The sequence below is a fragment of the Phoenix dactylifera genome, chromosome 8 (genome assembly GCF_009389715.1).
Source record: "Phoenix dactylifera cultivar Barhee BC4 chromosome 8, palm_55x_up_171113_PBpolish2nd_filt_p, whole genome shotgun sequence".
Taxonomy (NCBI): Eukaryota; Viridiplantae; Streptophyta; class Magnoliopsida; order Arecales; family Arecaceae; genus Phoenix; species Phoenix dactylifera.
Genome location: NC_052399.1, coordinates 15,043,341 through 15,056,927, shown reverse-complemented (window position 1 = coordinate 15,056,927; position 13,587 = coordinate 15,043,341). Strand labels below are relative to the sequence as shown.

The window sequence follows — 13,587 nt, the reverse complement described above, 5'->3', positions numbered from 1 at the left end:
ATCCTTGCTAACAGGTTTTCACTGCTTGGTGTTCAACAATAGGAAAATCAAAGGACACAAATTGATCATTCTTGCCTGTTTTCTTCTAATTTATTAGAAAATATCAAACTCCTAGATATTGTAGCTAATTCAGATTAATGGCTGCTAATACATATGGTCGTTTATCCTTAATGTGCTCGGGTCCCTAATATGGATTGCTTTTCAGCATAGTTTTGGCATTATTGCAAATTCTGTGCTCAGATCAATGGCTTGTTTATCTTATGTCAGGTTCGATACCGGTATAAAACTTTCCTATAAATTGAAATTTAACGAGTCAAAGATTTTTTCGGTGGGGTTCCATCAGGACTAAGGTGCCTCTAAATCATGGTCCAAGTGGCTGATTTGAAGAGAAGTTATCTTGTGTGATTAAGCGATATTCCAAACTATCTCAAAATTTCGATGCCCTAATCTCATATCTAATGAAGTCAAAGGAAATTGTGCTGGTCGTTCATGCATTCCGATGTACCTTGAAAATTTCAATGTTCCCTAGGATTCTCAGCGCCAACGTTCTTGCTGATGGCTGGGATGCAGCATGCTGTCCATCACTCTCCAAACCCATGGCCATAATAGAGTTACCCTATTTAGTGCTGAAACCCTTTGCCAATAGGCCCATTCTCCTCAACATGGGCCAGGCTCATATATCCAGGCGGCCAAACGTATCCCCATACAGCTTGCATAAATTCTTAGATCGTGGCCTTTTTCCCGAGTCGGCATCCTCCGGGCCCTCTCAGAAGAAACTCTCTCTTCTTTACCATACGCGTATGAGCGCACTCATAAGAGTCAAAAAGCAAAAGCCGACGAAGGGGTGGGGCGAGCAAACTCCGTGCCCTCCCACCATATATCCTATTTTTGATCCACCAAAGTTAATGACATAGCGACCACTGTAATGATTGACTGCTAACTTGCCAGGCTTTAGTGGAGCAGAACTTAGTTCTAGACCGTTCAGAAGTCTGAAAAGCTAAATGAATCCAACTCTTGGCTCTCATTTTTCGGCTAGCAATGAACAAGTATTAGAAGTGAAGCGAAAAGATTTATTTCAAGATTGGTTGGGCATGTGTTTTTCAATCCGTGATCGGTTCGATGCTGTATGCTTTCGGCGGTGTTTCTCCAGAGGGCCAGACTGCCAAGTTAAGTTGGGGACAGTGATAAGGATTCTTGTGGAGCAGCAGTTAGGACTTCAAGCTTTCTGACTTGTTAACTATAAGTTCCTTGCCTGGTGGGACTTGAGAAGTAAGAATCACAGGGATCACATTGCAAAGAATCTCGGTAGCGGACTCGAGATATAAGAATATTTTTAATGTGCTAAAAAAATGATAGTCCTACTAAAGACCATCTTGGTAGCCAATGCATGAATTGTTCATGAGCAACTCTAGGTAGCCATCTCTGAACTCTTTTGCTTGCATTCTGTGTGGAAAAAAAGAGAAACTAACCGCATATTCTAGCAAGCGTACTTGCAGCCGAAAAGGCTGCGAGTTCTCTGCAACAATAACTACTTACGTTCCCTTGGTCACAATACTTCCTACTTAGAAACCTCTATTAAGGGTGCTAAGATTATTTTTGTCCGAGCAAATGTTTTCCCTATAACTTGAGATAGAGAAATTTCTGGAGGGGTGATTGGTTGGATCTAGAGTCATGCAGGTTCTAGTGCTGTTCACATGCTCTTGCTTGATATTTGGAGGAGCTCAAGGAATATCTTCTGGATGGTTAGATGTATCTATCGTGAAGCGATCAGTGTTGTAGACTGAGTTACATTTTTTATGGTAGAGCATCTTAGAGGGATGCTTTGGAACGACTTGTCGGCTGTCCTAATTATGTTTCGCGATATTCTGTTTTCTAACTTTATTGGTTATATTCATACTAGATATGCATGATCCATCTATCTTATCAAAAGGGAGGGGGGGGGGGTGAATACTTGAATGACAACACTTTCATGCATTGCCCACCTCGCAAAGGAATAAGGATGTCAACTTCGTCTCCAGGTGAGGTAAATTTGACTAGGTGTCGATAAGAGAGTGGTACCGAGGATGTAAGCAGATAGCCGGTTGACCACCAAGTGAGATAAATTTTGATGCTGAAAGGGCCTGGACCACTCCATGACACAAGCAAGGGCCGAAGTCCCCTGCAAAAAATGCAGACGAGGGGCATACCCCAACCCTTTTACTTTTTACTTTCTCTTGATTTGGCAGGATGTACTCACGTTAGAGCTATATAAATTGCCGTTTTCACTATAAAAAAAAAAGAAGAAAAGAAATGCAGTCGGTAAAGTGCAAGTTGGCATGATTTTGTATCATTATATGGTGCAAAGATTTTGTGTTCAAGTGGGTTCGCTTCATACTGTTCTTAAGTTCGTGGGCCATCAATGAGTTGTCTGGTTCCACAGGTGACTTGGACAATTGAGCTGGGGTAATGCCCAGCAGACCGTCCGTTGCTTTGCCTTTCATAGTTTTTTGGTAGGGCGCACCTGAGTTATCGGGAGGGTAGGTTAGTACCCTAGAGTCTTTAAGATTAAGAGTGCATTTAGTTCACAACCAAAATCAGAATTAAAATAGATGGTAATGAAAATCAGAATAGCTATATTTTCTGATGTGTTTGGCTTGTGACTCGAATCGAAATTAGAATGAGATTTGAATACTAGAGAAGATCGAGATTGGGTTTTGGAGAAGTAAAGCATTCCCATTTCCTCTTGGAATCAAAGTGGGAATGGGACTCCTCTCAACTAAATGGTTAGAATGGGAGTCACTCATTCTTATTTCTATTCCAGAGCCCAATACTCCTTAACGAAACATGCCTTAATTTTAAATCTCTTCATGAATTATCCAAGCTGATTGGTAGTTTAATCGAAGAGCTATAAATAATTCAACGGTTTGGGAAAGCTAAGTGATATTTACGAATAAATCATGAATCTATGAATTATTTACTTTCTTGAGACCCATCGGCCTGTGAGACTAGTTCACAGCCATGCTGTTGCTTGGAGTCTCTTAAAGGGCATGTTGTTATAGCATGACACCACTACAGGAAAGTGGGTATTTGACTTCTATTAAGATATTAATCTAAAAAAACATAAAGGTGTTGTTTGATATCACATTGATTTTTATTCTATATCCAAAAATAAAAATTTGTTTTTAACAAAAGCAATGGAGATAATAATTATGTTGGTGGAGAGAGTGGTAATGGTATGACAAAGATGCCAACAATAGTAATAGTAATGTGGTAGATGATTGTAGCAATGGTGATGATGGTGATAGTGAGACATCAAACATGCGGTAGAGATGACGACATTGATGATGGTTGTCTAGTGGAGGTGGCGTTGATGATTATTGTGGCAATAGTAGTGATAGTGGTTGTAAAAGTGTTGGTTATGTAGCGGAGGCAACGATAACAATTCTGGTGTTGTATCGTCAACAACAGTGATAACAAGATTAGAAATGGTAGCAGTGGCCATGGTGGTAAGGTGATGTTGATGGTAATAGTAGAAAATATGAGTTTCTTATTTTTTAAAATATCAAAAATAAAATTTATTAATAATTTTTAAAAATAGTAAAATAATTTTTAAAAATAAAAAAAATAAAAAAATATATGCCTTTTATCTTGATTTTGTATTTTTTTTAAAAAACCAGAACTGAGAAATAAAAGCTATCAAGCTCTTTTTCATTTTCTCCGTCCTACCTTCACCACTTCTTTTTCTCATCCTCCCCCGGGCCACGGGCTATGACTTAATCCTCTCTTCTGTTTAAGTTGGGCTCGCAAAGAGGACCACTTTATCATTTGATAACAAGTATTCGGAAGTAAAACATTGAAGATCACACCTTTATTGGCTATCTGATTCACCATTTTTAGAGACCATTGCCCATCTTTTGAGAGAGCTGGGGTTATACCTTTCACACCAAATAATGTTTTATCTTTTTTTTTTTTTTGTAACATCAACGTTGGATAATACAATAGCCCCTTCGAGTTCTGTGCAGGCAGGTGATAGAAGGATTTTAGAGTGCCTGCAAAGATCTCGAAGCCGCTATTGCGCAATCCAATGGTTGATGCCGGGAATCATTCTTTCACACGAAAGATACAACTTGAACCCACCTGAGGTAGGATTGTTTGGGGAACTTGTGCAGCTCGACATTCTTACAAAATAACACGTCTATAGAAAAACTAATGATGCTATAGACTGGATGGCAGCATTTGTAGCCAATCATGCTCGAAGTACTTCGTGGATGACAGTGACAAATATCCCTTCTGAATTGTCCGATATTTTATTTTCTGATTTCCATTAATATTTTATTTCAGACTGGTTTAATAATCCGATTTACCAAAAAAATAAGATCAAGCCTTTCTGTAATATAATCAGGGTAATTTTTACCAAAATAGATCAATCCTTTCTGTAATATAATCAAGGTAATTTGCAAAAGGAGGGTTGCGTCTGCAAACTAGAAGTCTGTTCAGTTGCAGCAGGCCTATTTCCCATGCAAATAGCTGCTGGTCCCATGATGCGGAATTTGCGCCTCCGACTTCGCTTAAATAAGAAGACCATCAATGTGGGGATCGGTAGTCTGATAATTAAGTCCTTATCATTGCACCGACGTCTAGATCAAAGAATTTGGGATTATTTCCAGTTCAGTGGAGGTTGCCCTGACTAGAAGTGAACTTAATGGATTGAAACAAGCGCAATTTTTCATTATCCCCTTTTTTTTTAAATACTAAAAGTAAACTTTATTTTTAAAACCCAGTAAAATATTCCAAGAAATATACCCATGTCATTTAGTCGCTCCATTAGACCAACTCCCAAATTGCAGCACTAAATAAATGAATTTAGTGAATTTACTCTTTAATACTTTTATATATATACAAAATCATCATACAAACACCGAAAAACTAAGAGTTTGTTTGGATGATTGGGCTCAAAATTCTATAGAATTCGTGGAATAGACCAATACAACCAGCAAAATCATGGAATTGCAGGTTGAGCTAGGCCTATATTTATAAATATCTAGGATTAGTTTTGGAGTGGGCCAACTCGAATCTTATAAAGAGAAAAAAATATCTGCCAAAACTAATCCTAGATATTTATGAATATATACCTACCCAGTCTGTAATCCTCCAATCTTGCTAGTTGTGCTAGCCCAACATATAAATTCTATAGAATTTAGAGCTCAATCATTCAACCCCTAAAGTTTCAGCAGAACCCTCACTTTGTGCCGGATGGAACTTACAGGGGAATATTATCCACCAGAAGCCATGGCATGTGTTTGGTGCATTTGCGATATTGCCCTTTATGAGTTCAAGAGTTCATGAAAATGTATAGTAGTAGAGAAACGCAGATATTATAAAACTAATTATAAGACTAGAAAATGTTCCAATACTGATCATTGAAAGAAAAAAAAAAAAAACTTCTCAGTGGATACCAGAGCACTAGCTAGCTTTGGCTAACAATCCCCTGACTCCGCTCCAAGGGGGCAAAAAGATGGAATCATTTAAAATTTCTTTGCAAACACGTACATTCGCGCAGGCTCACGCACATGCGACTTCCTTGCTGGGTCTTTGGCAGTGTAGAGCCCAATACCGGTTATTCGAGGCGGACACGACACTGGCTGAGCTATTTGATCATCATCAAAGGCATCCTCCGGTGTACGTCTCGCACCATCAGACGTGAGATGTCGGCCGACCAAATCACATGCACTGCGAGGCAGGACGTACATCCTCCTACCAGGCATTTGATGTCCTAATTGTCCTACGATTGTCCACCGGGCTCCTCACCAAAAAAAAAAAAAAAAAAGTTTAGCCAGAAGTCAGATCCGTGGTGGCTCTTGGCTCGCTCTCCTCGTAATCCAACAAAAAAAAAAAAAAATTTCTGCCCCTGCGGTGGGGATTTCTCCTTCTTTTTTTTTTTTTTTTTTTTTTTTTTTTTTTTTTTTTTTTTTTTTTTTTAGTTCAGCATCACACAAAGACTAAGCATTGGAGATGCACGTACTTTCTATGATGGATAGGATTACCTTGGTGCGGGCGGTTCTCACCTCGATCCCGATCTACTTGGTAACCAACTACATACTCCCAGTGAGGACTCATGTGTAGATCTTCAGAAACTTCATTAGGGGGAGGCATGATGGCAGAGAAGGTATCCATCTGATAGCATGGAAGGTAGTACGTCAGCCAACTAGGACTGGCGGACTAGGGGTGCCATCGTTAATGGCTATGCGGGAGGCCCTTGCTGCGAGACATGTAGTCAGGTTTTTGTTGGAGCTTGAGAGTATGTGGTTCTCACTATTGAGGGCCAAGTATGGGGTAATTCTAGCGGCGGCGAGCATCCGGGCGTGACGTCGCTATTCACTGATTTGGAGGGAGATTTGTGCTTGAGCCCCACTGATGCTACCGGCGATTAGATGGGCTATAGGCGATGGACAGTCCGTTGATGTACTGGAGGACATCTGGATGACAGAGATGCCATTAGTCTACTGCCGACCATAATGGACATAGCTAAGTTAGCTGGACTTAGGGTCAGCGACCTACTTGTTCCTGAGGAGGGTAGATGGGGTTAGGGACTGATTCAAGAGCCCTTCGGGGGACATCTAGCAGAGCGAATCTTAGCCCTTCCTATTCCATCCCGGGAGGAGTCCGACAGATTAGTATGTGTGCCGATAGGGCAATCCAGGGTGTGTGCCAGGGACCTCCATGCGTTGCTTAGTGGGGAGCTAGCTCGGCGGATTGATGGAGATTGGATTTGGAGGATGCGGATCTACCTCAGGTGGCCCTATTCATATGGAAGATGGCCTAAGACTGCCTACCGACCAGAAGAATGTTAGCAGGGTGAGGTGTTCGGATCACTTTGTATTGTGAGATTTGCTCGGACACTGAGGAGACCATCATCCCCGTCATCTTTAAATGTCCTAGGGCAGTACAGATTTGGGAGCTTTCTTCTATTTCCTTCCCACGGGCATTGGAGTCAATAGAGGACCTGCTACACTATTTGAGAGAGTCCATGAGAAGACCGGGTACAGTCGAGGAGAGTATCATGAGGGCATACTTGGCCTTAATATATAGTTGGATAGGAATGCCCGCCTCTTCGAGGGCAGTGGGTTGGCTTGAGGACAGTGGTGGACAAGGCCTTTCGTTATGCTGCGAAGATCACCACGATTGTCGTGACGAGTTCCTCTGTGATGGCCAGGGATATTGGGACACCCGTTCCGCTGTTATAGCACCCAGATTTGCCCTATTTTCTAGGGTGCCCCTACCCCTTGGTCATCTCAAAGTCAACTTCGATGGCGGCATGTTGGCGAATGGAGTACATGGAGGAGTGAAATTTGTGATCAGAGACCACCATGGCAGACTGATTGTGGCAGGAGGTCAGTGTACCCCTGGCTTGACTGTCATTGAGGTAGAGCTTCGGGCAGCGTGAGAGGGTATATCTTATGCGAGGAGGGAACTTGATGCAGATAGGGTCTACCTCGAGGGGGGACTCCTCTACAGTGACCGATTGGATACGGGAAGTGGATCGATATGGGGACGGTCATCTACTAATTTGTAAGACTCGCAGATTGGTAAAGGGGTTGGTCTCTTTTCACGCAGCACATGTGCATCGGAAGGCGGACAAAATTGCAGATTGGGTTGCTTCCTACGTTGCTCAACACTTCGATGAGCTTATTTGGACTAGTGATGTTGAGATTTCTTCTTCCTGGTATCATATTATTGCTTTTGACTTAGCAGATTTTACTTATATTAAAGCTATATGAATCCGTTTTTATTAAAAAAAAAATCACCATCGCTGGTACCAAATGCCGCGGGCCCATCCCCAATTTTATGAGGTTCGGACAAAAACTTTTATCACCGCCCTCGCGTCCGTCCAGTTGCTGGCGAGGCAGTCCTCGCCCATCGGCCAGATGGGCCTCACTGCAAACGGGTCTCCAGCATCTACAACATCCCCTGTTGCCTTGTGCCAAGGTACGGCTACTGCTCGAAGGAAGATGAGAAGAAAAAATCTGATGGTAATGCTTTGGAAGAAGGGGAGGTGATGGTCGTTAGGTGGAAATGACACTTTTCTCCGTACATAATATATTGTCTATATACGAAGAGTTAGGCACCAGCCCCATCGTTAAACTAGAAGCGGTCCAAGTTCCGTAGAGTCTTTCTGCAAATGGAGGATCTTCTCCTCCCAAAGGCCATCCCCCCTCCCACAAACCATCCTCCCATCACGGTCCCCAACTCCGCTAACACCTCCGTCTCACCCTCCACCCTCACCGTCTCTATCCGTTTTGTTGCTTTCCTCAGCCTCGCCGCCGTCTCCTTGTGGGCAAACTACGAAGCCACCAAAGGCTTCGAGATCACCATTCTCAGCGCCGACACGCACACCGTCGCCGGCCGGCGTTTCAACCTCATGTTCGTCTCCAACGGCCGAGCCGCCCAGCTCGTCCTCAACTCCAGCGACTTCATCGAGCGACTGCTCTACCCCAGCGAGCTGTACCCCAAGAAGCCCGTCCGCCACGTCACCCTTCAGCTGGCCGACGAAGACCTCGCCGAGGTCGTCGCGGTCAGCCCCGGCCGTGGCTCCCGTGACTTTGTGATTCATGTCAGCCCTAGTGTCATGGCGGAGGCCGACGTAAGGATGTCGGCGGCCTCGGCGGTGCAACGGGCCGTGGCACAAGTGTGGCTCTGGGACGGGCAGGGCAGGGCCCCTCGATCGCTCCTGAATGCCATGGGGGAGTACCTGACCATGGCAGCCCGTCTAGTGCACCACTCGAAGCACAATAATTTCTCCATCACACTCAATAATTCGCGTTGGGATGACAGAAACTACTTCGACGATGCTTGTTTCTTACAGTACTGTGAGGAACGGAGGCGGGGATTCGTTGCACGCTTGAACCGGGCCATGATGGAGGACTGGAACGAGCACATGGTGGACAGTGCACTAGGCTTGCGATCTCGAGAGTTGTGCTCGGCCTATCTCTTGTTGGCACGTCAGCAAGGAGCCCCATCTGGTTCAGCGACATCTTTTCCCTTGATTTAAACCAGGCCATGCCAGCGCCGGAGCTGGCGAAAGAGGTGAGGCCAAGAGCTGCGGGCAACAAAGTTGACGCAATGAAAGATGGAGGAGTCTTCTCAGCGTCGCTCGATCGCTAAGTTCGTGTGTGTTAAGCGCCTCAGCTCCTCAAGTAGGCTCAACAACCGATAATGGGTACTAGAGCCACGTGAACTTGTAAATATTATAAGTTACCAATTAGCGCTACATTCCTGACTTGCGCTTCGGGTCGCATGTGATTCAGGTTACTTTTTTTTTAATATAAGAATTCAGGTACGATTCTTCGCTTGTCACTTCGATATGTCAATTTCGGGCCATGACGAATAGTTTGCATCGTACCAATCATAGTTTTGAATAAATTAACCAATATTTTAGGCAACGCGTTATCACGTTATAACGGTTCTCCACGGGAATCGCTGCTGGCCTTCATTGTCACAGTATTTTTTTAGCAGAGCTATAAAAAACGGATTAGATTGATTGGTTGTATTAAAAATTTAGAGGAATAGACTTTTGGCTAATTTGATTTCTCATCAACATCAGAATTGTGGTTAGATTGGTTAAAAACCTCTAATCCAGTAAATTTTTAGGAAAAATGGTGACCTGGACAATCCAAATCAACTAGGATAATCAAGTCAGACAATTGTGCCAAAAAAACATGTTAATTCCGATATTCTAACCCTCTGGTGAAAGAATATTTGGCAATTATGCAATAATTCTTTCATGCATGTTACTATATTTCATAATCAATCATCTAATTTTTTAGAAGAGTTTAGATCAAGAAGCTCCAAAACACTACCTCTTGCTCGCGGCGGCCCTCGGGACGAACTTTTCATTTTCTCACAGCCATGGCGGACGTTGTGGCCGGGCAGTCGAAGATCAGCTACCTTGGCGTCGATCTTGATGCCCTCTTCGACATGTCCATTGATGAGCTCGTTATGCTCTTCCACCCTCAGATTCATAGGAGGTTTCAATGCAGCCTGAAGAGGAGACCGAGCTCTGATACCATGTTAAAAGAAAGTTCCAGCTCCATTGCTGCTAACACCCCAAGAAATGTAAGCAGAGAATAGAGGAGCAAAGAAAATGCCAGGCAGCTGGAAGGAAATGAAAGAATTGTTTATTACACTCTTTTTCTATTACATCTGTGTATTTATATACAATTAAAAAAGCTAACTCTGTATTGTACATTAAAAGAATAATATGAGGTAAGTGTGTGTGCCTTTTATTATAGCTGTACATAAAACTAATGCAGAAAACTAACTTCATCAATCACGTATCCTTGCAAGTGTGTGACTCTTCTAAAATCATTAAAAAAATTAGTTTCTCTTTTTACATAAAATCGAAAAACATTTCTACTTCATTTTGTCTTTTGGATGTTTTCAAAACCTTATAATATGAATTAATTTCAAAAAAACAGTTCAAAAATATTTAAGTTAATATAGAAAATTTTATCTTTGATACAAAACCAAAAAGTAAATACATTTTATTTGTTTCTTTTTGATATTTAAAACTTTACCAAAAGCACATGTAAGTTCCACATATTTTTCTACACTATATAAATAATTTTTTTTAAAAAAATAAAGGATCGCTTACAATTATTTTCCATTTGCTACAGTCAGAGAGCACTGTAGATCTATGCGAGTTAAAAGATAATATTCAAAATATTTTTATATTTATTAAATATTTGTAGCTATAATATAGTCCGTCCGGTTGTTTGACCTGGCGAGCCGGAGCCAAGTATTAACTCGAGGGCAGGCGAAGTGGCGAACGCAGTAAAACGAATTAACTCACTATGTCCCCGGGCCAGTCCACCGTAAAGATCGTAATTCAATGGCCAAACGAATTAACTTCACTATGTCGTTTCCGTGTCTGGTGACAGTTGTTGCAGTTTCACTGTTTCAGTGAGAGACCAGTGGCTGGATAAATTTGTTTGATCCGGAGATATTATGAATTTATGATTTATAACAGAATCTTGGAAACTCTCCCATTCCAACTCTGCTTCCGTTTTGGATTTTATTTTTTTAATATATGTTTTGACGAGGAACTAACCTGCTCTGTGTTGCTTCTTGAACCCCTTCTTGAGATTAGAGCTGATCAAATGTTATACTTGGGCGAGCCCTATGGTAGAAATTAGGCTCGATGTTTTTGCCCAGCCCCAATTGAGCTTTTATTCTTTGTCCAGACTCGGCTTAGTCTTGAAACATTAATACCATGCTTGTCCAACAGATCTGATCTTTTTTTGCCTCTATTTTTTGGGCTGATTTTTAATTTTTTGGAGCCTAACTCGATTTTCATATCAGTTTTTTTTTCCCTTTTCGCTCAGGCCAATTCCATGCATGTACTTATATTTAGCATTTAAGTTCATCAAATTTTGGATTAGGCTGAGCCAGCTGGGCAAGCCGATAGTCTCAGGAGTAACTCTACTTAAGATCAATCCTCCATATATTTAATATTTTTTTTCCAGAGTCCTCCGTATAAAGAAACAGGTGCATTACATTTACACAAGCGTAATGCTAGTAGCTTTACACTCCATGACTTATTGCAGCTTAATTATCCAGCATGTAGTGTCACCTTCCATGAGAAAGTGGTAAGAGTCCAATTTATACTCCTACCAGATCATTTACACGTCTGAGCAAACTGCATTGTGTTTTTTTTTTGAAAAAGACAAAATAGTAAGGTGAGCCAAAGCAACGAGCTCGAGAATTGCGCTTTTATTTTTTGTGGTAAAAACAGCAATTCATATAGCTCTAATCTGAGTATATATATCCTGCCAAGTCAGAAAAAAAGTAAAAAGCACAATGGGGGCGGAAGCCCTATGGAAGATGTCTATAAGAACTCTCCAGGATGTCGAGAATTGCGCTTCAGAAGCCTTTGCGAGCGATCCAAAGGGCAGGACTGCATATCTCGCATGGGACCTCCTCTCTATAATAATGTGGCGCTGACAGTCTCATCAATAATGCAAATCGCCGTACATCAAACGGTGGCCTACTGGGTCTATTCCGTGTCATTCGTGCATTACAAATAATAATAATAATAATAATAATAATAATAATAATAATAATAATAATAATGTCTGCCACTTTGCACGTGATACGGGGATCCTATCGTCAATCTAATTCACCTTTTTCTATTCCTAATCTCTATATTAACACGAGCAGATAAAATTAATGCTTTATTTTAGTGCTGATGCCGCCATAGGGTTATTTTCTAATCGAATTTGATAGAGAGTTACTGAAGATCCGATCCGACCTATTTGCGCCTCTAGTGATACTCTATCTATACTTAAATGTCTCCATATAGTTTAACATGGTTCCGTATTTTCAATTAATATTTTATTTTTAATTAATATATGTCAATTATTTTCAGTTCTTATCTGGACTCTCGGAGAAAAAAAACACTTTTAAAAATTAGGATATTTTTTTAAATTATATAAATATCTTTAATCACAATAGTGATTCACATTAACTCGTGACATTGTTCAGACGTACCACACACGTCAGGCTTTATTATTTGTACTACATCGAAGATTAGATGGGAAAGGTGACGTATATGGTGGTTAATCAATTGTCGTGGTGCCGTGTGGAGGCCCAAGCATCTCGATCATTCGTCGTGTCCGCCAATGGACCGTGTCCAGGCGGGTATTGAATTCAGTCACAATTTTTTTCTGTACTAATATTTAGGACGTTGATTTTATATCTTCTACCATTGGAGGACTGGATATGGAGCATCAGACAATTAAACTGATGTAACAGATATTTTTTTTAATTTTTTATATAATTTTTTCTAATTTTTATAAGTATATTTATTTTAGATTGAATAACAAATTAATTTACTTAAAAAAAAAATATAGCGCGTCCAGTTGAAATCACCACTTTTCCTAAAAACTTAAGCTTATAGAATGAGGTAGATTTATTTATATATTTTATATTTTCTTATACTTTCTCTCACATGTAGATCGGACTTTTCTTTAATGGGCGAGCCCAACATGTGAAATTTTTAATCATCATTTGTCCCAATAGCTTAAGCTTATAGGATGAGATAGATTTATTTATATATTTTATATTTTCTTACACTTCCTGCTACGGCTGCATTAATGGGAGCTACTACCTTACAGGGCAACATGGTTGGTATATAAAACAGAAATTCCCACCAAAAAAAAAAAAAAACATAGGTTGGCAGCCTCCCAATTTTATTTAACAAATGCCAGGTTTCTATTTTTTTTTCCGACCGGGCATCGCTTGGCCAATGGTAACTATTCGAGCAGCTATGTCTGTAGCCCCGTAAGCCACAGCTTAACCATAAGCTACGAGCTATTTTTGAGACTAGACTGCGGCTGCAGCAAGATGCTGTAGCTATGGCTTGACTATGAGAGGCTGCAGCTCTTTTTGTATCTGATTATTCATTTTTTCGTCGAACCAGTTGGGGCTTACAAGCTGAGATGATCTCTAATTAAATTGTGCTTGAGTGCAATTCTCAGAATTTGTATACGACATGGTGCAAACCCATGTTATTTGAACTAAAAATGTGTAGGCCATTTCGCAGGTGACTTC

General features: G+C 41.1%; 1 protein-coding gene across 1 annotated transcript; it reads left to right on the top strand.

The window, feature by feature from the left end:
* Positions 1–8,158: 8,158 nt before the first annotated feature.
* On the top strand, positions 8,159–9,028 carry LOC103703421. Its single transcript, XM_008786261.1, has one exon. It carries the CDS (start codon positions 8,159–8,161, stop codon positions 9,026–9,028), a length of 870 nt encoding a protein of 289 aa, XP_008784483.1.
* Positions 9,029–13,587: the final 4,559 nt, after the last annotated feature.

Coding starts and splice junctions, on each gene's coding strand:
- LOC103703421 (XM_008786261.1), top strand. CDS start 8,159: ATGGAGGATCTTCTCCTCCCAAAGGCCATCCCCCCTCCCACAAACCAT.